This window comes from Hylobates moloch, unplaced genomic scaffold, assembly GCF_009828535.3.
Source record: "Hylobates moloch isolate HMO894 unplaced genomic scaffold, HMol_V3 SCAFFOLD_2, whole genome shotgun sequence".
Taxonomy (NCBI): Eukaryota; Metazoa; Chordata; class Mammalia; order Primates; family Hylobatidae; genus Hylobates; species Hylobates moloch.
Genome location: NW_026652277.1, coordinates 75,806,702 through 75,834,232, shown reverse-complemented (window position 1 = coordinate 75,834,232; position 27,531 = coordinate 75,806,702). Strand labels below are relative to the sequence as shown.

General features: G+C 35.2%; 1 protein-coding gene across 3 annotated transcripts in view; it reads left to right on the top strand.

Moving 5' to 3' along the window:
- The window catches only part of EPHA5 (EPH receptor A5), a 359,799-nt gene that overhangs the window by 274,903 nt on the left and 57,365 nt on the right, over positions 1-27,531 (top strand). For all 3 annotated transcript variants that reach the window (XM_058434651.1, XM_058434648.1, XM_032151809.2), the window contains one exon: positions 1,774-1,879. In XM_058434651.1, the coding sequence (XP_058290634.1) occupies positions 1,774-1,879 (106 nt within the window). The remainder of the gene's footprint in view (positions 1-1,773; positions 1,880-27,531) is intronic.

Genomic DNA, 27,531 nt, shown 5'->3' with positions numbered 1-27,531 from the left:
ATTTGGATTGAACTAACCCTAGTAAGTTCAGATATAAAGATTTATTTCTCCCTAAAGGTGATATCTGCTTAGGCTTATAAGCAGCAGAGTAGTTTATAAGGCAGCAAAACCCTCTCCTATAGGGACATTAGCATTTCTCAAATGTGGGAAGTGGGAATGGATTAATACACGGAGCAAATGAAGACGACTCATTACCAGGATGATGTTACTAGGAATTTAATAATAGAGAATTAAGGCATTCAAGCAGCAGGTGCAGCTCACTCAAGTAACATTGAGTTTCTGAGTGAAGTCTGCATGGGTTTCTCTAGAAACTGTGCCCTCTGCCAAAAAAAGAAAGAGAATGAGATTAAAAAAAGTAGTGGTAGAAATAATATGAGTTTAGAGATTAATAAAGCAGACCTTGGGGAAGGGGTAGTAGCGACTCTGGGGGTAGTTTTTTCCTACCTCATTTATACTGTAGCCAATAACTAAATTTCTTACCATAGACCTTAGCGTCAGAGACTAGGAGAAAACAGGGTAATACTATTGTATATATTATGCAAAAAGGGAGAAGGTAAGAGCACTGACTTATATTGAAAATAATAGTTTTACTCAAACCAGCTGTTAATAATATTGGGATCTAAATACTGGTCTAGAATAGTTGAAAGTATATCAGTGCAAGAGGGTCATCAGCAGATCACTTAGTTTTGGTAGAAAGAATCAAGAACAGTGTGACTAAAATAGAAAGGGAGGTGTTTGGAGATCAAAATCTCTTGGTAGGCCAACATCTGGTATGGGGTTGTGAAAAACAAAACACAGATTGTTATTAACTTCTGTGACAATATTTGATACCATGAAGCTGAACTAGTGCTACTTTGAAGTTATCAAATTGATCATGTCATTAAACAAGAAGCATGCTAGATATTCTATGGAGAGATTCTTAAGAACATTAGTACAATTTATTTTGCCCTATAGGCATTTTATTTTAATCAAGATTAGTTATCAGCACAAAAATAAAATTTATTTGCTTATTTAAGTACAACTACCTAATCATGTTCATATTCCTCTTATAATGGGAATTTTATGCTAAAATCTGAAATGTTTCATCTAAATCTATGTATATAAAAATTAGGTGATGTAAATGTATCCAGTCGTAAGATAGGTTTCTATACTTTTAAATGTTTACCTTCATATTTTTTCAAAAAGTGAATTTATTTATGAAATATGCTTACTGCTTATATTGTGCTTTACATTGTATTTTTATAATAGTATTCAGAATAGTGATATTATATTTTACTTCAATGAGGTCATAGTCACATTATTTTGGTCTTCAATGTCTCCAATGTTTAAGGGGAAAAAAAACCTATCTGGGTTCATCAGATTCTTTTCTAGAGAACAGCAGAAAACAAACTCTAAAAATGTCAAATCTTATATACCTGGCACCTCCTATTTAGATTAAGGTGTTTGAAGTCAATAAAGGAGTTCCACTTTAATTCACAGACCTAAGGCCCCTAGATGAATACTATGCAAACAACATGCATTCATTTTTTATGATGACAAGGAAATAATCAGTGACTTAGTGATGCTCTCAAATCTCTATTTGGAAAGTAAATATTTTCTATTAAAGATGACTTTTCAATTACACACTTTTAAGAAAGGATATTAGGGGAAATCTCAGCTAAGTGTGGGTAAATTGCTTAAATCATGAATTGATTACTGTCTATTAAGCAGCTTTTATTTTGAATGCATGTGATCGCTTTAACCACAAGCTCCATTTTCTGTATCTCCTATCAGCAGTTGCAGCATCCAGCGATCAAAGCCAGATTCCTATAATTGCTGTGTCTGTGACAGTGGGAGTCATTTTGTTGGCAGTGGTTATCGGCTTCCTCCTCAGTGGAAGGTAAGAGAGGAAGCTGTGATTCTGAAGTTTTGCAGCTGATCTCTTCCTCACCTTGATCTGACCATTTGGCTGTTGAGCACATCCCAAAGCAAATCAGGCAAGCAATATATCAGCAGATCATCTCAATAAGTGATGCAGTTCCTGAGCCTTATCTTGTTCATATGATTGATGATTTTTAAGCCCACAATTTCTCTTTTTAGGTGTGCTCTCTTCACAAGAACTGTATTGATGTGTTATTGTTTATTCGGTTAATATAGCTATATCTCTTTATATGACACAGATTTTTTAATCTGAAATTTTTTTGTCTCTCAAAAGTGTATATGGTTGCCTGCTTCAAGTTTAATTAGTGTTTAGGAAAAGCTATCTCTGTACCAAGTATGTTTTTGAGGAGTAAGACATAATTCTATTTAGTCAGCATTCTATCCTAATAGGGTGGTGTATACAAAGCAGAAATTATGGCAAACAAGCTACTTGGAAAATGACCAAACATTTTCACTGACCGCTTTTATTTTCAGCTTCTAAGTGATTTCAACCTGAATACTTCAATCATGGTATTTACTTATTTGAAGTGAATTTTTGAATAGATACATGAATATATATTACATATCTACATTTTTCATTTTATACAAAAAAGAGATAGAGTCTTAATAATAGCTGTTCTAAGTGTTTTCTGATATTGAGCTGAGCATAATCAACCTTCCTAAAAATAAAATAAAATACAATAAAGTAGAATAAAGTAAAGTAAATAAAACAAGAGTATGCTATTTTCCTGCAATAAACATAGTTTCATATATTTTTAGAATCCAAACCATTATTAGAAGGAATATTTAGTAATAGGAGCTGTCCATTTGTAAATATATTTTGGTGTTAGACCATTACAGAAAACTTAATGAAAGTCTTCATGGAAATGTTTATTTCTGACAAAAAAAAATGAAAATGTACCATAAGGCCCAAAAAAAAAAAAACAAAAGCCAGGAAATCAATGTTCATATTGATTTTGTTACTGTTCCACTCATTTACTGTTGACTCTTCAGCACCTATTCAACTCATAAATATACAGAATTGGGCACTTTTCAATGTACTGCATATTGTGTTCTGAAAAGATTTTTGATTATATCCTTAAATTACAGAAGTAACTGTTTATTTTTATAAAATATTGCAAATTCTTTTGAACATTTCCTCATTGTATATGAAAATTCTATTACTTCTGGTTCTTATTTGAGTGTTTGAAGTTTTCTTAAGAATATATGCAGTAATTCATTGCTTACTTTTAATGTTAGATTGGCATTTATGTATTTTTAGAATTTCGAGCTAGGGGACAGTTTGTGTTCTGTTGAGGACAATTAAGCCCATCCCAGCCAGGGGGATGGCTATCTAGTGTCCCACTGATTTCATCTCTCTGAAGTCACCTGGGGAAAATGCACAACCTATATCCCTGCTTTCTGGAAGATAAGCTGATTTCACCAGTCTTGTCAGATTTTGATCCAATAGTATAATCAAGTTGCATGAATTGTAACTACTAAGAAAACTACCATGTGACAATGTGTCTTTTCTACCCCAAAGTATAGATGATACCTTTGCGGAGCTGGTTTGTAATGCCATTTCTTTGCTTCTGACTGAGATAAGAGTTAGTGATTTCCTTTCTAATAAATTAAATAAACATTAGTTATATTTATGGCCATGGAGGTTATAAGAATATTCTGTATTTGTTGTGTGTGCACTTAGGAGAAATGAATAAAAACGGAAAAAAAGAACCAAGGTCTAGAATCCAATAAATCTGTGTTTTGGAGAATTTATTAGAGAATACACATCAAATATAAGAAATATGTTGTTGTAGACTTAGCACAGTGAATTTACTGGTGACATTTTGCTATGGATTCTTGCTTACCCGTATGTGGCATCTTTAACATTAGACAACATGTTTGAAAGAACTTTCAATCTACTTACTATTTGGTAACCAAAGGATAGTATCATTTTAGTGTGTACACGTACACATTCATACAAAGTCACCCATACGCTTTGTATCGGTTCTCACACTGCTACGAAGAACTGTTCAAGACTGGGTAATTTATAAAGAAAAGAGGTTTAACTGAGTCATAGTTCCACATGGCAGGGGTGGTCTCAGGAAATTCACAGTCATGGAGGAAGACACTTGTTCACAAGGCGACAGGAGGGAGAAGTGCTGAGGAGGGAGGAACCAAGGGGGAAGAGCCCCTTATAAAACCATTAGATCTCCTGAGAACAACCTTACTATCATGAGAACAGCATGTGGAAAACCGCCCATATGATCCAGTTGCCTCCACCTGGTCTCTCCCTTGACGTGTGGGGATTATGCAGATTATAATGCAAGATGAGATTTGGGTGGGGACACAAAGCCTAACCATCTCTCTCTCTCTCACTGTCTCTCTCTCTCTCTCTCTCACACACACACACACACACACACACACACATTCTATATATACCTGAAATTGCTGTTCAAGAATAATGAAATTTTAGTATAATGTCTCATTTGTACTAGAATCAGGTCTATGCCCAGAACACATAGCTTAATTTTCTGCCAAATCCAAAGCTTGGTAAGAAAATTTTTGAACATTTTGTCTAAAGAAAGTGTAATTACTTTTAAAAACAGCAACGTCTTAGCAATTAGTACATTGTTCATTCATATTAAAATTCTTTCCTAATCCAATTTAATTTCACGACATAGTTTAAGATGCTGACACTAGGAATTTGCAGTTGAAAAGACAGCACATTTCATCAAAAACGAATCTGAGGCTTATAGTTTTTTAGAAGCCAACTTTTTGCATGAAAATTTAATTATTTTGTTGGATGTATTTTCTTGAATTTCAGGGGACGTTTGTCATATGATAGAAACATCTTTGGCCATTGTATTGTACTCTTCATGGACAAACTACTTTATTTTATTATATAAATATAACTAAAAGCTAAATGATATGATTCTTGAAAGACTTTTTCTATCTCACTTAAGGCAATAAACTTTGTAATTTTTGTTTGGACGAATTAAATTTAACTTGCCCTGCAGTACCTAGATTGTCCCGAATTAACTCAGTAAAGATTTGTTAAATAAATGGAAAACTAAATGAAGAAATGTGGCCAAAACCTAACATAAATTTGGGAAACTATATTTGAGTAATAGCAAATTATTTTAAAAAGCTTGTCCTAGGAAAGATGTAAAAATATAGGATTATATATGTTGCTCCCATCTCTCTGTGCTAAACTATGATTGATTTTCTCTCTCTCTCTTTCTCTCTCTCTGTCTCTCTCTCTCACACACACACACACACACGACTACCATCTCACTTTGAACTTATCCTTATTACTTTCTAATATCTGGAATATGATATGATAACCCAGATATTTGCTCTTAGCTAACATATCATTTAAGTAAAAATAATTGGACTCATCATTGGTTAAATAAGTTAATTTTATTTTGATACATCGCAAAATATTAATATCACTTGCATGTAATATTCATTGACAATTTATTTTATGATTTGGGTCCAAGAGGAAATATATCTTAAAGATCCATATTCACTGAAAATTTCTATTTTTATTTAGACAAAAAAATGTGCAAATGATGACACACTGGGTATTGTGAAACTAATCTATTTCAAAGAGAAAAGATTAACTTTTAAAATTCTAAAATATGCTCAAGGATGAAGAATAAATCAAATATAGGGACTCTTTAATCTTTTCAGGCTTAAATTGATTATGCAGAAATCTTTTGGAATCTTCCTACTTAGACACAATTTAAAATAATGTAAAGTATACATCTTGAAGGAAAAATCCTATTTAACAAAATGGCAAAGAAGTATAACATGTTAGAATTCTTGACAATTTTAGAATGTGTGTGATCTTCCTTTTTAAATGTGTTAAGTAATCTATGGGGTATTCTCTGCAGGGTTCAGACTCTCTTCACTGTTTCCCATTAACCTTTAAATGTTTTTTACAGGATTATAAAACAATTGACATGCCTTCCACAAATTGTGAGCTAATCATCTTAGGATGGAAATAAATTAAGCTTCTTTATATGCACAGCATATTGAAATTGCCCTTTAATCTTTTCTTTTATCACTAATGACATTGGGCATTGATAACTTTCTTTGTCCTAATTTTGTAGAGTTTATCTCTTATATTTACTATTTTACAGATTTTTAAATGTTAAATTGACCAGTCTTTCACCAATGAATATTTTCACTGTTTTCCAGTTAAATGTTTAAGAAAGTTTTTTACTTTATTTTTTCCTCTTTTTAATCCTTTAAATATGATTACTGATATAAAATTGACTTTTTTATTTATCTGTGTCCTTATTTCAGACAGAGTCTAAATTCTGAAAATTAACTACTGAATAGTTCAGAGGCTGATGAAAAGCTTAAAGTAACAAGATTTAGTGGTATAGACATACAAAGGAAAATATCTTTTAGTTTACAGAAGCAATCTCTTTTTTGAACCTTTCTCAATGCAACCTTCATTATGGGATTAAAGAATATTTCTTAATACTATGTTTCTGATCACTGATTTATTATGTGATCCTGAATTTAATTAAATTTCAAGCATTCAGAGCTTCACTTTTTATATTAAATTAAGTACATATACAATTAGAGTTAAAAACATAGACATTGCACACATGTACTGTTCCACCCTTGTTTGCACATGTTCTTGCATATAAATAAAACACTTAGAGCTTTTTATTAATTTTAAAAACAGGAAACAAAAGAGCTAAAAATGTCTTCTGAAGAGGAAGAATAATAATTCTGTTATGCTGCTTGGCCTTATATATGATTTTGTCACAGGATTCTTAGGGTGTTGCTTTTCCAGCCAGAAGCCTCTGTGACCAGAGGCACCTTTGCCCAAGTTTTGCTCAGGCCTGTTAGGCTTGTTCTGCCCACTCGCCCTGCCAGGCTGCACTCGTCTTGTGTTTCTAGCCCAAATCCCACAATTGCAAAGGGCAAGCCAGGCATGGAGCAGTGAGGGGTGCGTGCGTGAGCGAGCACAGGGTCTGGCCACTGAGCACACAGCCAGGCACGATGGCTGCTGTGGAGGGGTGGGTTGCTCCTGGTACCAGCGCAAGTACTTGATCAGTGCAAGCTGCAGTGAATCAGATGCACTGCAAGTAGCTTTCACTGTGAGCACCATGTCTGGATGAGGGGAATGTGGTGGTGCCTGGACACTTGGAGATGCCAGAAACTGCAAAGCCCCAAAGAGGGTGTCACGTTCCTGACTTGGACCACCCCTAGGTTTGGGCTCCCCAAAGGGTTGCTGCTCTTCTCTCCTGCTCATTGCCAGCAATATGGTGAGTGTAGCTGAGGGGCATGTTTTAGCCCTGTTTGTTACAGCTCTTCCACTCTCACCACTTGGTGGGTCAGAAGTTCTCATCTCATGTTCAGGAAGAATGAGGTATGTGGACAACTGTAGAATGAGCAAGGTGAAGAGGTGCTTTATTGAGTAACAGTACAGCTTTAAGGAAACCCAAAGTGGGTAGCTCCTTTCTGCAGGTAGATCATCCCAGTGAGTGCAGCTCTCAGGAGAGAGACCCAGAGTGTGTGGCTCCTATCTGCAGGCATGTTGTCCCAACATCTGGAGCCCTTAGTGGAGAACAGACCCAGAATGGGTAGCTCCTATCTGCAGGCAGGGATTCCTGTTGTCTCCCCAATCTGGCTGAGTCCAGAGTTTTTATGGGCTTCTGAAGGAAGAAAGTGTGTGTTGACTGGACTATGGGCAGCCATAGGCAGACGAGAGAAAGCACCATAACTTCTCACTCCGGACCACAGAAGTGACAGCTTAGCCCCCAGGCTTCAGGCCATCCCTGGGTTGAAGGTGAGGCTTCACTGGGGAGCCACTGTCTTCTGTCCAGGATCCTGTCTGCCTCCTGCCACCATCAATATGCTGTCCACAGCACCCAGGCTGTTCATGCCGAGGGGTTCCTGCAGGCCCATGCTGAGCCACTCTCAGATTTCTCTCAACTCTCTCCTGTGCTCATTGGTGCCCAAAGTTCAGAGGGGGCCAAGGTGACAGGGGACTGGTGTGACAGCATCACCCCAAGTGCGTACACATCTGCCTGGGTCACAACAGCACCCAGGGTCATCCTCAACTTTGCTCCAAAATCAGAGTGGGCACCAGCAGCAGGGAGATGCCAGGCAGTGGGAACAAGCCCTTCTGAGCCTGCAGGGGCATGGGGGCTTCTCAGGCCCCTGAGAGTGAAATGAATGCTTGGGTCCTCAGCTGTGGCTGGGTGTCTGCAGCTGCACCTAGGAGGGTGGGGCTCCTCCCCTGCCAACTTGGAAGGGGGGTGGTGAGGCTTCTACCTTTTCCTGGCTCATGCTCATTTCATGGAGCACACAGCCCAGGCCATGCCTACTCCACTACAACCAGCTTCTTTGCAACTGCTGCTCCAGACAGGCCACCACTGCCATCAATCCCCCCTCTGAAGAGGTACATCTAACTGCCATTAGGATAGGGACAATGAATACTCTTAACTGCTTCATACTGATGGGGGCATTATTTTGGGGAAAACAGCAGTCAGATCTCTCTCAGAGGCCTATCTAAGGGTCCCCGGTAAGAAAGGAGCCATCGTCTGAGGCTCCCGTTGCATGACCGCTGGGAGTTTGATGGCTCTAGACAAGAAGAAACACATTTTACAAGGAGGTTAAGTGTGCATGGATCAAGTGTGAGTATTATACAAAGAGGAGATAAAAGGAAAAAAAAAAACAACTAGAAATCTAAAATGTAGACTATTTTGAAAAAGAATTTTGTGATTAGAGCTGTTTCATCCTGGTCAAAAAAATTAAATCTTGTATGGGAGCAGTTAAAATTTAGGAGAGAAATAACTCTTTAGGGGGGTAGATAATCCCTTGGGAGTTCAGGATTAAGGAGTCCTTGACAAAAATATTTTAGGTGAGGAACAGAACAAAGGTGAGAAGAGTAAGCAAGAGGTCTCCCCAGCTACAACTAAGGGTTTGGGAAAAATATTGGGTTAGATGTGTTCCTGAGATGCCCTCCCCACTCCACAATCTTGCTAAGAGAGGAGAGGGGAGCTGTACTGGAGAGAACTGAAAGACCTGCTCCAATGTCCAGGAGGAGGTCCACCTTTCTCCCTTTGACTTCTGAACCATCAGAGCCAGGGAGAAGTACGCCAGGGCCCATCAGTCCTGCTTGATCATTTGGGCTGGACCAAGTGACCTGTCTCCAAGGACAGTCTGCTCTTCAGTGGTCCCCAATGCAAATTGGACAGGGCCGAAGTGGCCTCCTCCTGCTGTCCAGACAGTCCTTCCTAAAGTGCCATGGCTTGCCACATTTGTAGCAGTTAACAGGTCTATCCAAGGGATTTTGGGATTTGTGAGCCTGCAAGGCAGCTGTTAGAGCTTCTACCTTTTTCTTGTGTCTCCTTTCCCTCTCTTGGGCCTCCTCCTGATTCCTATTGTAAAAGACTGTGGTGGCCACTTTCAGGACGTTCTTTAAAGTACTATCTGGTCCCATGGCCTATTTCTGCAGCTTCCTCCTGATATCAGGGGCTGCTTGAATAATGAACTTATCCTTCAGGACCAGTTGTCCCTCAACTGAATCAGAAGTTAGAGACCTGTGCTTTACCAAGGCCCCTCTTTGCCTTTCCAGGAAGGCAGTGGGATTTTCCTCTAATCCCTGTTCTATCATGAATAGCTTGGACTAATTGAGAGGTTCAGTCCTAGTCCTTCGTAACCCCTCCAGTATACACACATGAAAGTGCTTCCTCTTTCATTCTTCCATTTCATCATTGGGATTGCATTTAGGGTCCTCCAGTGGTGCTGTTGTTCTTCCAATGAGATAAGGCTCATCCCCTTCTCTGAAACTATTATGAGATACAAAGCTCATACCCAAAATTCTGTACTGCTTGTAGGGTGGCCTGCTTTTCAGTGGTAGTCAGGGTCTGATTCAAAGGTAACATAATGTCCTTCCAGGTGAGTTCAAATACTTGAGTTAAATTCTGGAAGGCTTCTATATAAGTGTCAGTTCATGTAAAAACTTTACAATATTCCCCTTAATTAGCCTTAAGTCCTGTAGAGAAAAGGGAACTTGGACCCTAATCAATATCTAGGTAGCAGGGGGTTGGTGTGTCAGCACTGCCCCGAATGCACACACACCGGCAAGGTTTTAACAGTGACCAGCCTTATCCTCAACTTTGCTTTGAAATCAGAGCTGGCACCAGTAGCAGGGAGAGTCCAGACAACAGGAGCAGGCATGTCTGAGCCTACAGGGTCAGGGAGTCTTTTGGGGTTCCCCAAAGCACAGGGATGCCGAGGTCTACAGCCGCAGTTGGTTGGCTGCAGCTGTGCCTAGAAGAGGAGGGCTCCTGCCCTGCCAATTTGGGAGGGGGTGGGTTTCCATCCATTCACATCTTCTGCTGGCTCCATAGAGGGCATAACCGTGGCCTCACCTCCCCCTCTGCAGTCGGTGCCTTTGCAGTGGTAATTCCAGACGCGCCGCCACTGCCATCCATTTTAAGGGTATTTATATGTGAGTTTAATGCTATGATGTTGCTTAGATGATAAATGTAATTTGAGAAATGGCTTAATGCCTGTTAAAAGTTATATTTTCTGGCCAAACAATCTTCCCTTTGATTGTCATGGTCATGTTCAAATCTTGTACCTGGACATAAAACTGCTCAATCCTATTTCTCTGTCTGTTCTATTCAACAATTGAAACTCAATCCATTTGAAATGTCTCAGTTTTCTGAAGCAAAAATTCTTTAGAAGTCAGCCAATACTATAATAGAGGCTATCATAATTACGATCATCAGACCATGTAGAAATTAGAGAAACAAGTAAATTTATATAAAACAGTAGGTTTTATTGTTTCAAGAAAATAATATTAAAATTTAGCCTTTTGTACTTACGTTTAAGTCCCTTGAAGTAAGATAGGTTGTAATGACATCTTCACAATTATCCATTACAAACATTTTTGGACACTTATTGCACATAAACACCAAGGTAAGTCCAGGACATGTGATATAAGAGAGCAGTGTCCTTTCTATAAATGCTTTTACTCTTACTTGGTAGCCTGATAAGTAGTCAAAATTTTATAAAACACAATTACAATAGTTAGGCATAGAAGAAGAGTTTACAATACAATTGGAATTTGTCCCTTCATGATAACTTTTCAGTTAGTCTGAATCATTAATTCAAGAAGTATTTGAGTTCTTGCTACATGCCTGGCACAGTTCTTATGTTAGTCAAAGCAATGGCTTGACAGTAAAATCCTTTGAACTTAGAAATTTTCTTCAAGCTCATTTGGAGCCAAATAAAATATTTTTGCCAGAGTTTTTAATGCAGCTATTTAATTTAGACACATCAATGAGCTCTGACTACATCTGATATCAAAGCATCATAGTTTCTTGAATGAATACTTTGTGAAGAGTATATTCATGAAGGGTATGCACTAAAACCTGCAGAGAAACTTCTTTGCATAATGGAAGTAACATGGTAATAATAATGATAAGTAATAACATTATCTAACATTAATTACATAGCATTTACTACTAGGCAATGTTCTAAAGGTTTTACAAGTAATATCTCACAACACCACCATGTCTCAATACTAGATCTTATCTAATTTATAACTGATAAAATTATCTTCTTCCTGTTTCTTAAAAATTGTAAGAATGGTCCTGCCTTAATTCTTTTGCATTGGCTCTTCTTACTGTCTAAAATTTCCTTGACACAGAGAACCTTATAGCTTCTTTCTTCTTTCAAATCTTTGCTCAATCTTGTTCTCTCAATTGAGCATACTAAAAAGATGACCTAATTATTTCCTCTGCACACCATGCATCATTTTTAGTCTGTCTGTCCTACTAGAGAAGGATACAAAATAATAGGGATTTTTTTCTGTGCTTTTTTCTCTTGGAAAGTGTCCAGAACATAAATTGTTGTATACAACTAGTCAGTAAGGGCCTGGAGCTTGAACCCAGCTCTGATGTCAGGGCCTTTGCTCTTTAGGATATAACTTCCCCAATACTTGTGATTATTCAACTTTTGAACTTTTGTGTGGGAAGCCTCTGATTTTCTGCTGTTAAAAATAATGGAATTTACATTTTAAAACTTTAGAAACTATCAGAAATATGAATAAAACATCTCTTAGAAATTAATATTAATGGTAGCTTGACACTAAAAATATACACTGAATTTTAGTAGATCCTCCTTCCTTCATGGGATAAGTAAATTGTATTTATTCTAAAATCGTGCAAATTAAATGTCACCAACTCCATGGTCATTCCTGACTTTGTGAACCCTGGTTAATTCCATTTCTGTCTACCCTTAAAACTTTATTTTCTCACTGAAGTAGTTTTAGTTCACCATTTAATGTATCTGTCACCCCAGTAGATATGTGCTCATCTTGAATATACAGATTATAATGTAGGTCCTGGGTAAATGTCTAATGAAAGTATGACTAGAGGAGTGCAGCTGGGGTTTAAGACTATTAAAAATGTGCTTCAAACTACCTTTCCAGAATTATCACTATATGTTGTTGTCTTGGATTTCTTTGCTTGCAAATGATAGAAGCCATAATTTAGAGTGTCTTAATCTAAAAGGAAATTATTGATCTTGCAGCTGAAAAGTTCCCGGAGATTAAAACATTAAGTCTAAAGGACAGGTACTGATAGATGCAGGTGTTTAAAATAATGTCTGTTATGCAACTGAGACAGAATTCAAGAATGTTGTTGAACAAATATGGTATTTAAAGGCATTGATTAAAATGAAGTTATTGGATAAAACCTTGGGACACTGTGATATTGAAAGGTAGGGTGGAAGAATAAGATCCAGCCACAGTGGGCTAAGAAGGAGAGGCCCACGAGGTTGGAAGAGATCAGGCAACTGTTGGGTCACTAAGGGGAAATGGTCACTGTGTTGAACACAGATTTGACTTTAGGGCTCTCACCCTTCATGCTCAGAGGTGAAATGGCACAGGCTGTGACAGAAACTTGATACCCAGCTCCACAGAGTAAGTCAATCAGTAGTACTGGGACCTTAACTAAGAAGAGGATGGAGAAGTTACACTTTGTGACCAACACCATAGGAACTCACACCTGAAACTGAAAATAGGATCAGTTTCATACAAAGCACGTGGACTGAGAATGAGGAAAGAGAATCTCTCACTCTACACTCTTTTTCACATCCTCCATTTGCTTGGAAAAAACTTCATATTATCCCTCAATATTTAAGCCTTACTGATATGTGAAGACTTATATCAAACTTTCTGTCATGAATAGAGGAAAAAGAAATTCCCTCAATCCCTTTAGCCAAAGTATTCTCTCCTTTGAACAACATATCAAAACAATATATCAGTATTCTCACAGAATTTAACACTTTCAGCCACAAATTATAGGGCATTGTGTAAATATCTTCTCTCTTCTGCCGGCCAGTAAGTATTTAGAGAATAAAGGCTTCTGTGGCTCTCCTACGTAACTTAATTAAATAAATAACTCATAAGTTATTGAATTAAAGATGAGCTGTGCATCAACCTCCATTTGAAGTGGTTTGTCCATTTTTTCCCATTAATGTTGAAATTTTAGAAAATGAAAAACTTTAATATCTCTAAAATAAACATAATGAAATGCTCAACCCATAAATATACCTTTAAATAAACAAATATAATCCTTTTGATCCCATCACAAAATAAATGCAATGATTTCAAGAAGTAGTGCATAGGAGTTAATAAATCCTCAGTAGCTTTTGATTTTATTTCTTTGACATCTGGACATGCTTATACCATTGTCATGATGTTCCTGGTGACATCAAGCAGCAGTAACTTTTATAAGTTGATATATTTGGCATCTATAACATGATTAGGCTTGTATAGTTTCAGAATTTAATAAGTTCTAATAAGAAAAATAAATTTTATGAAAACGTTTTAGTCTCATAAATATTATGTTTTAAAATAATGATAACCAAACATTTGTAATCATATATACAATCACTGATTTTAGAAAAAAGCTCATTAAAAGTAAATCTCAGAAGCTTATGAGTTAGCAATAGATGTGACTTTGTAAAACTGTAAAAAATCCAGACGTGTATTGATTTAATATCTGAGGGTTGTTATCTCTTCTATTTTCCCATGATTACATGCTTTTTTCTTCAAAGGCTCTGAATCAAAATAATTAGAGAGCAGATCATAATTTATTAATAACTGACAAATGGGGATTAGGGCAGAGTAATGCCAGGAAGACAAGGAACATAGCAACAACTAATTGCCCACTGTGGGAAGTAAACTGTCCTAGGAAACTGAACTTAAGAGGGTTACTGGCTCAATTGCTCAACACCATTGAACATCGCACAGATCAAATATGTAAACATGCTGCAATGCTCAGGAAGTTATATTGAGGCAAACATTTGAAAGAAAAACTCATTTTATGGTACTGGAAACAACAGGTTAATACCACTCACTTGCAAAGGTACAAATTATTTTAGTAAAGAATCAAATGACTTAGATTTCACCTAGTATGAAGCAAAGGGCAGGTCAAAAGCCTAACCACAAGAGCAAAATACACTTTTTGTCTAAAGCTCCATTTGCTCAAAGCTCCATTTCTCTAAGAATGTGATCCCTATCTGAAAGAGTACAGGCTGGCACTCCAGAAGACGCTGGGCTCTGGCGGAAGACCCTTCTAGGTTTCTGGGAATTTTACACATCTCTCAGAACCCACAATAACACAGCCTTTCACAGGAACCTGATACCCAGCTCCACAGTGAAAATCAATAGCACTGCCCTATGCCAAAGGCTAGAACATCTATTCAACAAAAAAATCAGTTAATTTCCTGAGCCATGTCTGGAAGTATACTCATTGTTGAAAAATGAATCAGAGTGTCTCAGATGATTTTAAACATCAGCTAAAAGCCACATTTGTTCAAGATCTGTGCTTTATAAGGTCTTACATGAACCAGGAAAAAAAGAAAATGTTTCTAACTCAATCTCAAGCAGCTGAATTCTTTATTATGCCATTTGGAAGGACTGACTTTGTATACTGCTGATGGCTGTGATAGTTATAGTGATAAAAAGCATATTATATTTCAAGTGATATGGTTAGGCTTTGTGTCCCCACCCAAATCTCATCTTGAATTATAATCCCTGTAATCACCTCGTGTCAAAGGAGCGACCAGGTGGAGGTAATTGAATCATGGGGGCAGTTTCCCCTATGTTGTTCTCATGATCCTGAGTGAGTTCTTACAAGAACTAATAGTTTTATAATGTGCTCTTCCCACTTTGCCTGGCACTTCTCCTTCTTGCTGCCTTATGAAAAACGTCCCTTGCTTCCCCCTCCACCATGATTCAGGATTGTAAGTTTCCTGAGGCCTCTCCACCCACTTTCTCTTATAAATTACCCAGTCTCCAGCAGTTCTTTATAGCAGTATGAAAACAAACTAATACACCAATTATTTTGCTTACCAAAATTCCCGTACTGTCTCTTACTCCTTGTTGCTCTCATTACTTTTTTCTCCTCTAATGTTTTAATCTCACAGAAAAATGGCGTACTTTTATGTATTAAATATTAGTTATGTCTGCTTTCATTGTCACACTGTGTTTTAGCCATCATTGTTATAGATAACAGTCTCAGTTAATTTTGTTGTTATTTTGGGACTCTTCCTTGTTGTTTTGAAAACATATTATCATTTCTTCCTGTTTGCAAGATTGGGCACTGGAATCTGCATACCCATGATGGTTGCTGTTTGTTGAGTTCTTGCCCTGTGTTCATCTAAGTGATGGTTAGTAAGATATGGCCACAGGAAGAAACACAGAAGAGGCATAGGAAAACAAAGTTTATTATACTCACAGGTCCTAGAAACAGAAGATATGGCATGTCATGCAGGGCCATCAGAGAAACACCAGATTTTGGTCAGGAGGAAGAAGACAGGAGTGAGGGGAAAGTCTAGGAGAGAGCCTTTGTTGGTGTTTCTATGTGAAAGTAGATTGGCTAGTTTGAATAATTCTGGCAAACTTTGGGCTTATAGAAGAGGTCTCTAGTTGCCTGGAACCTGGGCCTGGGGGTTATTAAGGCAGGGGAATATTGCCTCCTGAACTTAATGGGAGGTTAGAAAAGGTATTGCTCCAGATTGGTTAGTTTGCATCTCAAATACATGCTGTAGGCTAAGTACTTTGCTACTTCTAGGAACTGGCTAGCCATGAGAGGGGCAGTCTTTCCCCAGCCAGAGAGGTTTTCAAGATGTCAAAATATCATAATATACAGACAGAAAAGATATATAAAAAATAGGGTACTGTTGGACCAGGATAGATCGATAGGTTGAAAGGCAATGAAAGCCAAGAAATATAGTTGAAAGTTTAGTGTAGTTTTTTTTTTCCTGCTTACTACACCCCTACTTCCATCCAGAAGGCAAGATTTCATCAAGTTGGCAAGGTTTGACTTCTCTGTGGAAATTAATTGGGGAAAACCTCTGTTTCCCAAGTTTTTTCTAGGCTGTGTTCAGACCAACTTTGTAATTCTTCTTTAGTGTCCCTCCAGACAGACAATTCCATAGATTCAAATAGTCCCATGTACCTCACAAGTACCTCTTGCCTACCTCCAATAGTTCTCAATGCCTCTGATGTTGGAGAATCCTAGTGCTTCTCTGATATTGCTATGCCTATTCCCCTTGATTTTTCCTGAAGCAAATTGAGTAGCCTTTGTTTAAACTGATCCTCTCCATAGATAATGCACAGATCCCGCCAACATTAAAGACCAAATAATCTATTATCTATGTTGAATTTCAATTGAAGTCATGTAGCTTTGATTGTTTAATCATTTAATTCAATTGTTTAATACATTTATTAATATTCTTAGTGTTTAATACAAAGAGAAACCTGTTTCAAAATATGGAGAAATATTACACATACAATGTAAAAGATAATCATAATGTGCAATTACAGAGAAAAGAGTTGAATCTTCAGAAGCATTAAAGAATATAAGATGAAGTCAAGTACTTTTTATATTAATATTAATTTTTCCTAGATATACTGGAATTTTACCAAAAATCTGCAAAGCTAATGTTGTTTAAGAGATTTTTGGATATGCCAGCACCACAATGCTATATTTTTAAGGATGCAAAGTTCAGTATAACTATGTAAGCAATATACACATTAAGCCTGCACAAGTATTCTGATTTTCCTAATCTGCTGCAAGGAAAAATATAAGGAATTACCAATGTAGAGGTCCAATCTTCCTCAGACAACTTTAAAGATGAAATTCAGCCACTTAAATCATTAATTTCTATGTAATCACACCAAAGATGATCTAAAAATCCAACAAGGAATCATCAAATTAGCATCAATTCAATATTTACGTGATAAGTGAATTAAAATTATTTACATAGGAATTTAGATGGACAAGTATGTAATAAACCAGTATTCTACATTTGTATGACTTCCATGCTTTTTGTAATACATAGGAACCTCTTAATGATTTGTTGTGTTGTTGATATCTGACTTTTCCTGACCTAGCCCTGTTCTACCTGTTCCAAATGTACATATTGCAGTCTTTTGGATTTACCTCTTCTCTAGTAATTTGGGAAGCAGTGGGCCACAGTAAGGCTTTTTTTTAAGCCTTAATGATGTATTATTAATCATTTCAAACCTGTGCTAGTGTATACTGTTGCTTTTCAGCCCCAATAGGGAAAAACCTACTTTAAAATATAAGTAGATGTGCATTTTACCACCCTGTATCTTTCTGCCTAAGCCTTGGGGCTTCTAAATCTTCATCCAATAAATTGAAATGAGAAGGAACTTCTGTATATCTCAAATATCTGAATGGAGCTTGTGCAGTTAGCCCATTTGTTCCTATCAGTTTCCAAACCCAGGGTGACTGGATCCTGCTCCAGTGTCTCCAAGCCTTTGGACAGCGCCCCCAGCTCCAAGGAGGACTGTGAAATAACCCAGCTTGGAAGTCTGTTAGGGGATCATCTCAGTATAAACCAAATGTCCTAAGGCGAAAATCACTATCAATCCTGCTTCCACTTACTGCCCGACCCCCGCCCCCACTGCATTGTGTCTCCGTAGACTCCAGGTGCTCAGATTGCACCTGGATCACTCTAGCTATGTTCCAACATATTCTTAGAGGTTAGATTAATGGCCACGTCCTTAGATGAATGCCCTGATTTGCCAACATTACCAAGAAGTCTTGTTTCTTCCGTTTCCTATAAGTTTCAGCCTTTTTTTTTTTTTTTTTACATTGCAGGTTACAAAGTTTGGCAGAGTTAAGTCAATTGCCCTAATTTCTTACTAAGCTGCTATTTTTATTTAGATATGCATTTCTTAATTCTTATTTTAAATTACAAAGAACGTAAAAGACAAAATTCAGAAAGAAAGTTAATCATACCACCAGAAGCAAACAGTATTGATATTTTGCCATATATATTTAAGATATCTTTTGTGCAGTTGAATTTTTAATTGGTAGTTTTGTTTTTTTTTTACTTAACAATATAAAATTTATATGAGCAATTAAAAATATTTTAAAAGCAAAAACTTAGCGTCTGTTAGGTATGCTAATGTTTGGTCTTTGTCATGAATGTTTTGCTCTCTCTGTGTGTGTATAATTGTTATTGTTTGAGAGGAAGATTTTGTGTGCCTCTGTGTGTGCTTGTTTTGTATTTTACTATTTCTGTGATTAATGTCCTTAGAACACATTCATAAAATTCAAAGTAAGGGTCAATGCATATGAATATTTTTAAGATTGTTTATACATATTGACAAATGGCCCTTCTGAACTACTGTACCAATTAGCATTCCCCTCAGTGGTACATGATATTGGTAGTTCACAATCTAGAACATCGTTGCTTATTTAATAGGAGAAAAATAGCTGTGCATTTATAATTAAATTTATTTTTATTTTTAGATTTAATGAGATCATTCACTTATAAGCAAAAAGTATAGTCATTATCTGTTTTAATATCTGTTTTGCAAATTGCATGAACAGGCTCTTTATTCATTAAAGCTAGTGGGATTATAGCACTTCACAGAGCAGAGCTATATTATTGAAAGTGTCAAATTTTGTGTTTTAGTAATGTTTATTTTGCATGGGATTTAAAAAAGTCTTTTAAATGTTAATTTTGTGTACGTGGGGATTTAAATTGATATTTTCCAAAGACTTCTGTGAGTATTCCACAGTGGTTTTCACTCTGCTCCAAAAATCTTACAGGTTTCTACATGTAGCATGTACTAAATAAGCATCTACATGGGTATTATTTTGTCTCTGCTGGCTCTGGGCTGTGAAAGCCATTCTATTAATCTGTCTGATTTTTATCAGTATTACATAAGTATAAATATTATAATATTAAAATATTTTTCAATGTTTGGTCAGATAAATTCCTGTTGGAGATCATATATAGTCACAATTACAAATATTTTATAAAGGTACATTTTTGTGAATATAATCACACACATACATTTATACACAATTCAATGTATAAAGCAATTGTAACCATAATTAATCACTGTTATGTATACAATGTATTAAATATTTCACATTTATCACCAGTACAATATTTAATTTTAAATAATTATGGCAACTATTATAATATGTGATTTTAATGCTACTGATCAATACTAATAAAAACAATGTAGTTGCATGGAATTTAAATAGTGTGATATGAAAATGTGACATTTAGCTTCCTCTTAAGTCATTCTAGAGTATGTTCAATTATCACAATAAGTTTATCACAAAATACACACATTCCTTGAGTTTTGGTAATTTCAGTATATTGCCACAATTGCTTTTATTATTTGAGAGAGACATAATTAAATGGAAAGCTTAGTCTTTCTGATTTTTCCACCTTAAAAGTTTCATGCTGATAGATGTGATTCAATTTTAGAAAAATACTAGACAGACATAATGGAGGGAGCTAAAAAATGTACATATTTGACTTCTTTCTTTTACTCATTTTCTTCTTTTTTCGAACCACTCATATTTTTAATTGATGTTATTTTTTCATTAAATGAGTATTTAAAACTACTTTCAAAGCTGTGTTTATAAATGTTATTTATTTGAGCTGACAAAAACAGCGTCACTTATTTGCAACTTTATCTGCTTTCAAATTTTCTCACTACTTTTCTCAAAATAATTTAAAACCTAAAATAGCTGAGCACAAATAGGTTCATCATGATAATCCTACGTTCTTTTCTAAGAGGCACCCGAGACAGACGTGTTTCAGCTGTGAAATGACTGGGAGAGGAAGAGCTCAGTGGAAGAAGCTTAGCAAATTTAGGCTTCTAGAAATGGAGGTAATTGATGTTTGCTCAGTGTAGGCATCGTTCTGCAGGAGTAAGAAACATGATTCAGTATGTTGTATATCAACACTATTATTATGCTAGAACAGAAATAAGATGGTCGTTGATTGCAAAGATGAATCCATATATTTTCCTTTTATTGAACTAGTAAAGATTATCTCTTCTGTGGAAATAAGCTGAAATCACCCAGCTGAGAACAAACACAGAGTATTTTTTCCATAGCTTACTACAGAAGAGGATCAGCCAACATCACATGCATTTGGTAGAGACCCAAGGGCAGGCAGGATAGCATAATAATGGGGAAAAAGAGAAGGCTTCAGTTAGGCCCAGATTTGGAGGTTGTTGGCATAGTGAAACTGGAAGTGGGCTACCTAAAATCAGGGCATCCCAGGTGATTTGGCTTCCTTTGTTTGATCCTAAATTGGAAATAGGGACCAAAAATTAGGGAAGTTTGCAGTTATTAAGTTCTAAACATTTGGTCTGATTGCTACAAAGGTTATGATTTGACTTCTTGGACCAGTTGCTATAGATTGTGAGTATTTGGAACAAATTGAGAAGAAATCAATGTGAGAATAGGGTGTAAAATTATCTCTGCTTAAATGAATACAGAAATATTGATAGGGGAGTGGTAGATTTGAACTACACCTTGAGGGTGAAGATAAATTTTACTAGAGATGGTTGAGAGAGTATGATGGAAAAAGGCACATAGGTATGAGTGCATATGGCATGTCCAGTTTCCTGTGACTCTTTAGCCCAATCTATTTGGCCTTCCACAGCCTCTCCTGTGTCCCTGCACAATCTTGTCTTCCATTCCTTCCTGACTCATTAATGGCAGGAACTTTCTTGTATACAAACCAATTTTTGAAAAATAAGGAAGTTAATTTTTACATGCACATGCACATCATATACATGCAAGATTTTCTTTGTAAAAGTTACATTTTCCAGAATATGATAGTGTTTAATATTGTTTAGTTTTTATTGTGGCTCCAAATGGGAATATGGCGTACATGATTCATATCATACATATTTTTTATATTATGAATCACTGAGAAGGCATTCAAGAATTTTAAAACCACACCTTTACTTCCCCCCACCCATTTTCTTACTTTTAAACAAATATTAGAAGAGATGTCCAAGTGTCTGAGTCACTGATTTATAATAAGTTGGTAGGAAGATGCCATTACTCCTTCAGATTGGCCGATATTATGACCAGGGCATTATTGAAGTCTTCTAAAATAGGATATGCACTCTACAGTGAGCTCAATAAAATCCATCACCCCAATGATAAAAATAGCGTTTCTTAATATTTCTTTTCTTGCTTTGTTTTTACCAGTAGCAGTGAAAGTGATAATGGTGGTAGCAGTGGTGATTGTGGTTTTGTTCTTCAAGAAACACAGGAAAGATTTTTAGGAGTGGACATAACTCTTTCTAACCTGTTATTGTTGCCACTAATATCATGTCCAGGCCTTTCATAATTATTGGAAATATTAATTGGGAGAGCAAAGAAGAAACTACACCTGACTTTAATTTTCTTAATGGAATTGGACCTGATTAATGTATGTGTGTGTGTCTATATATCATATATACATCATGATGTATATATGATATATATGCCATATATATGATGTATATACATCATTATTGAAGTCTTCTTCATATCATATATATGATATAGATGTCTTTAATACTTTATATGCATATAATTTATATATATATAAATTTTGTATATAATTTGCATACATATGATGTAGATATAAATTGTTTAATTATTTATAATCTCTCTATATATATACATACTTACCAAAGAACGTATTATTTTTAAGCACCTCCAGGCGCTTTTGAAGTTTCTACTTACATGCAGGCCATTAATATGCTAATTACAAGCGTTTCCCTTTTATTCATTAAGTAAATTCCCAAAGAACTATTATAATACACATCAATTCAATACAATACGTATTTATAGAGTACCTCTTGGATCAGTGTTTCTCAAACTGGAGAAAATTTAGAATCAACTTACAGATTTTGAAAAATAATGATGTTTGAGTTCCACAATCAAGATGTTCTAATTTAATTATTGTAAGGCCTGGACTTTTGTTTTTAAGCTCCCTCGTTGATTCTAATCTGTAGCCAGGTTTGGAACCACTGTATTACACATGAGTAGAGAACTGTTGTTATATAATTTCTTCACTCTTAAAGAATAGCATATAGATTTTCAGTAAATGTTTACTAATAATGAGAATGACTGTATCTTCTACTGCAGCATAAAGTTTACGAAAGTTGGTTAATATTTGATAAAATTTATTTTGAGTTCAAATATATATTGGAATAAGCAAATTGTATCTAACACGTTTAATAACATTTGCTAATTGAATCAATTCCTTTACCTGTGGCATTCTTGGAGGAAGAACTTAATGTTTTATGATTATCTCTGGCACATTAGAATAATGAAGTAAAAACAGAGTCATTATTAAAGTATAGCTTGAAAAAAAATAATTGAAGTGTTTTCTAAATATGTCTCACCTCAAGTTTTTTTTCTGCTTTCATTTAGTTTGATATTTCTAGGTCCTAATAGGTTTTTTTAGAGTAAGAAATAAGGAGAGTGTCTGATTACAATGTTAATGTGAATTAGTTTTTGTTTGTTTGTGTTTTTGACTTTTTCCTTAAGATGAATGGCTGCACAGAAGACACTTAGATTTGTACAATTTCTGGGATTTTTCAAAGAAATTCATGATAAGTGCATAATTTATTTAAGGTGCACCTCAGTCATTTATGTGATTTAATCTCTATTTAAAACATGCATTTAAATAATGTGGTAGAGTTTGGGTGACCAAGTATTTTTAAGGTATTGATGATATTTTAATGTTGAAGGTGCTTGCCTCTTTGATTCCTAGTGAGGGCTCTCTTACCACCTTGCAGAAGGTTGCCTTCTTGCTATGTCTTTATATGGAGGGAAGGGGCAAGGGAATTCCCTCAAACCTGTTTGATAAGAAAACTGACCTCATTCAAGAGGGCTGGGCACTTATGATCTTATCAACTTCCAAATGCCCTACCTCCTGAAATCATCACTTTTGAGGTCAAGACTTCAACATATAAATTTGGTGGAAACACATTTAGTACTATGCAGTTTTGCATCCTGAAATATTTTAAGAAATGTATAAAACTATTAACATTGTAGTGTTAATTACAAGTGAACAATTTATTCAGTGTTATTTGGTTAATATTAGCTATGTGTTTAAATTCTTTTTAATCATTTAAAAACTCATGGCCTTTAATGAAATATATTGCAATAAGTATCATTATTAGATTTGTTTAAAATTTTTTTTGAAATGATTAAGTACAACTTTTAAAAAATGAAATCAGGGTGAACTAAAAATTTTTCCATAATGCAATTAATGTAACATTTCAGCACAATGTCTCTTACACATTTGACATATGCCTATGCCATCATTTTACTTTTCTTCACACTGATTTTTACCTAATTTTAAAAAATTTAATATTATAGAATATTTACATTAATTGCTTCATAGACTCCACATATATACTTTGGTTTACTGAGCAAATATTTTATCATTTAGTTGCTTTAAAATCGATGCTCAGCCTTATGTATATTACAAATAATATACATGATAATAATATAGCTCACTCTTTGCCCTAAGACTGTCTTATTATAGTAATATCACTTAAAAACTTTCTAAGTGCTGACTGTGAGCCCCACACAGTACAGAGAGCTTGACATATATGATCAAACTCATTCTTCAAAGCAACCCTGTGTGGTGTAGGTTTTATTATCTCATTTCATCAGTGACTAGATTATTCAAAGCTGTGCATCTAGTAATGGATATATTCAAGACTGCTTCTAGTTTGACTACAAACCCCATGATCTAACCATTTTGTGAAACAATAGGGCCAAAGCATGACAACATTGTATTGCTTTTTGATAGGTTTGGAATATTGTTTTCTGAAGGGTTGGTGCCACTTTTCAGTGTCACTCGCCACACACAAGAACACTAGCTCCATTCTGTTTTCTCTAACACTGAATATCATCGTTTGTTGTTAATTTAATTTAAAAGAGGAAAACGATGCAGTCTTTTAGTTTTCTTCCTTTGTTACAAGTAAAATAAAAATATTTTCTATGTAATTCAAGTACTTCTTTTGTGAAATTACTCTTCTTGCTTTTTTCTCATTTATCTGTTGACATCTTAGTGTTTTTCTTATCCAATTCTATGATCTCTTGTTTAAGAATTTAAGTCATAATTTATCCATAGCCTGCAGTCTTGCTTCTCTGTTCTAGTATCTTTGAGAATTCCTTCCCTAGAGGAATGATCACCTTGCTTCCATAGGAGGGAGGTTATCATACTTACAAAGACACACTTCCTACCTATATTGATCAACTCTGTGTAAGAGCTGGCTAAAGTAATTTTATTTGAATCTTCTTTGGGTCTGAAAAGATTATGCTATCATATTTTAATCTGCTGAAGGACAAATGGAAATATCTTGTTAAAACTAAGATCTACAGTTTTTTATTATAAGCCAAAAGGAGCTAAGCTATTTTAAACTTGGATTAAAATAATCTTGTTATAGCTGCATGCAGTTATGTACAGCGTTCTAGGTACTAAACACTGATGGGAATACAGATGTAGACTGTGTTGAATCAGAGCTCACAGATAAGATTGCTTGCTATTTCTAGCACATTTTGGTTTCTATTTCTAAATCATCTCTGAGGCTTCTAAGCATTAACCTGTACTTATCTGCGTATTTATTGGTTGAGGGAAAAATATGTTTTTTATACCATCTGATGTCAAGCTGTTACTGTGAAAGCGTCTTCAGAAATTATTTTAAAAGTTTATTTGGGGGCCATTATTAAACTTCAGATGTTCATAGAAAAGTAACTTCAGTCTTAGTTTTCTTAATATTAATGCACAGTATTATCTAATCACCAAATCCTTAGAAAGTGTATTTTGTGGAAATGATTTTTTAAATTACATTGGCCATTATGTATTTATATTAGTTAATCTGAATGTAATTTTTATTTAGTTCTATTATGGATAAAAATATTTAGTCTAGTAATGTCATATCAATTATTAAAAATATAAATTACTCTGAGCTAATGAGAATCTATTCTGTCACATCGATTATGATAAAATTAAGAGTAATAGCTAACGCTTTGCCTCCAAAATATTTGACATATCAGACACTGATAAAAGTAAAATATGTGTATTCTCTCACTTTATTTTCACAAAACCTATGAGAAAAATATCTATTTTTGTCACTATTTTATAGCTGTCAACCTAAATAAGAAAGGTTAACCAAATTATCTAAAGCAATTTTTATGTCACCTTAAAACAAATACAGTAAAATAGAGGTAAAATTATTTAATTTTATATTGTTCTAGGTTTTTAAATCAAATTTTATTGAAATTATAAAGTAGAATTCTAATGATATGTAAGTTGGTTTAGATTCTCGTATTTGGTGTTATAGTGAATTCCGTGTGAGTGTATGTGTGTGTGTGTGTGTGTGCATACTTATTCATAAGACACAAAGCTTATTTTTTTAATTAAGATAACTTTATAAAATGTTATTATTTTTGGAATTGTTTATGTGTTTCTTGACACATTTAGTTCACTGACCAAGTGTTAGACCAGTCCTATGAGATAATAGCCAATCACGGTGCAGTTATTGTTTTCCCATGCACAATTCTCTATGAATTTATAAACTGTGCACACTTTCAACTAAAAGGATATTTGTACTTTATTAGGAGATGGCATCATTTTTTCCTCATTAACAAACAATTGCATACATTTGTTAACAACCAATAATTGTTCATTTTTTTTGTTGGGTTGAAACTGCTGTTTGAAATGACCCCGTATCTGCAGACTTTCTATATTAGTAGATATCAGTAAATTGAGGTAATTTTATTATTAGTTAATACCAATTATGGTAAAACATTGACTGCTTACAAGTGTCATTCACTGTGTTTAAACCACACAGAAAAAAAAAGAAAGAAAGAGAAAAAGAAAGAGAAAGAAAGAAAGAAAAGAAAGAAAGAAAAAAAAAAACAAGCAAACAAGAGCAGTCATTCTCATCTCAGAAAACTAGCAGTCTAACAAAGGAGGGCAATCAGTTTTTAAAGGGCCAGATATTTGATTTAGGCTTTGTAAGCTCATACATTCTCTGCCCCAACTCCTCAACTCTGCCACAGTAGCACTAAAGAAGCCATAAACAGCAAGCAGTGAGTGTTCCAATAAAATTATATTTACAAAAACAAGTAGTGAACTGGATTTGGCCCTTGCTCTGTGAAAGAGTAAAGGCAGACCCAGAGCACGCCAAACGCAGTCAAGAGATCTTTATTAGCAGAGTCGGGTCAGGTCGCACAGAGAGAGAGAGTGCTGTTGGGATGGGATATTTATATCCCTTAGGGCTACGTGGTTATCGATGATTGGGTCTGGGGGGCAGGTCTGGGGATGAGCGGGGGGAGCGGGAGGTGTTATTTTCTTATTGGGTCTTTCTTGGCGGGTTTAACATTGCGTCAGGTGTGGAGAGGGAGGAAGAACCCGGAACTGTCGCCATCTTGTGGTACCTTAAGTGTCTGCGACACCTAACACTAGTTTGCCAACCGCTAATCTGAGTGCTGCAATGAGGCAGAAGTGGTAGGAAAGTTAACTTATATAAAATTTTAGTAATTGTTGGAGACATTAATGTGATAGGTGTTATTGTAAAGAAGTATATCAAGATCTGCCAAAATACTTTACAGATGTATTAACTGCTCTTTGATTGTTTTGATAATCTGATATACTGTAACTCTGACTCTCAATATCTCTACAGTGAAAATAATGATTTGGCATATTCTGTAAAATATAATAAATAGACAAATTGGAAAAAATGTTATGTAGCAATTTTTTATTAGAATTTCATTTTAGTAACAGCAGTCAAATCCTCAGACATTTAGTAGTACTACAAATTAAAATATTGTCAGTGCTACAAAAGAAAATATATAAAAATTCCATTGGAATTTTATTTGGAAATAATCATCTGTCTTCATTAGTGTTTGCAAATTTATTGGAAGTTTATGTTTTGTTTACTTTTTTGATATAAAATAGAATAGATACATTTCTAGAAATGAAAGTTCAAAACAGATTTAAAATGAAAGCCTGGACCTGCTGGTATATCGTATCTCTACTGAGCTCACATTATAGTTCCGTTGAGGTCACTATGAATGCTACTCATTTAAAAAACACTTAGAATTGAATGCATTGAAGCACTAAATAACATGTCTTTTATTATGCCATCAGTTTACATGTTTTCTATCAATAAAGTGCATTTTATAAAATAGTTTACTTTGTATTTCCTGGATTTATTACTATGAATATGTGGAAAAATTAAAAGAATCTTGACTGTTG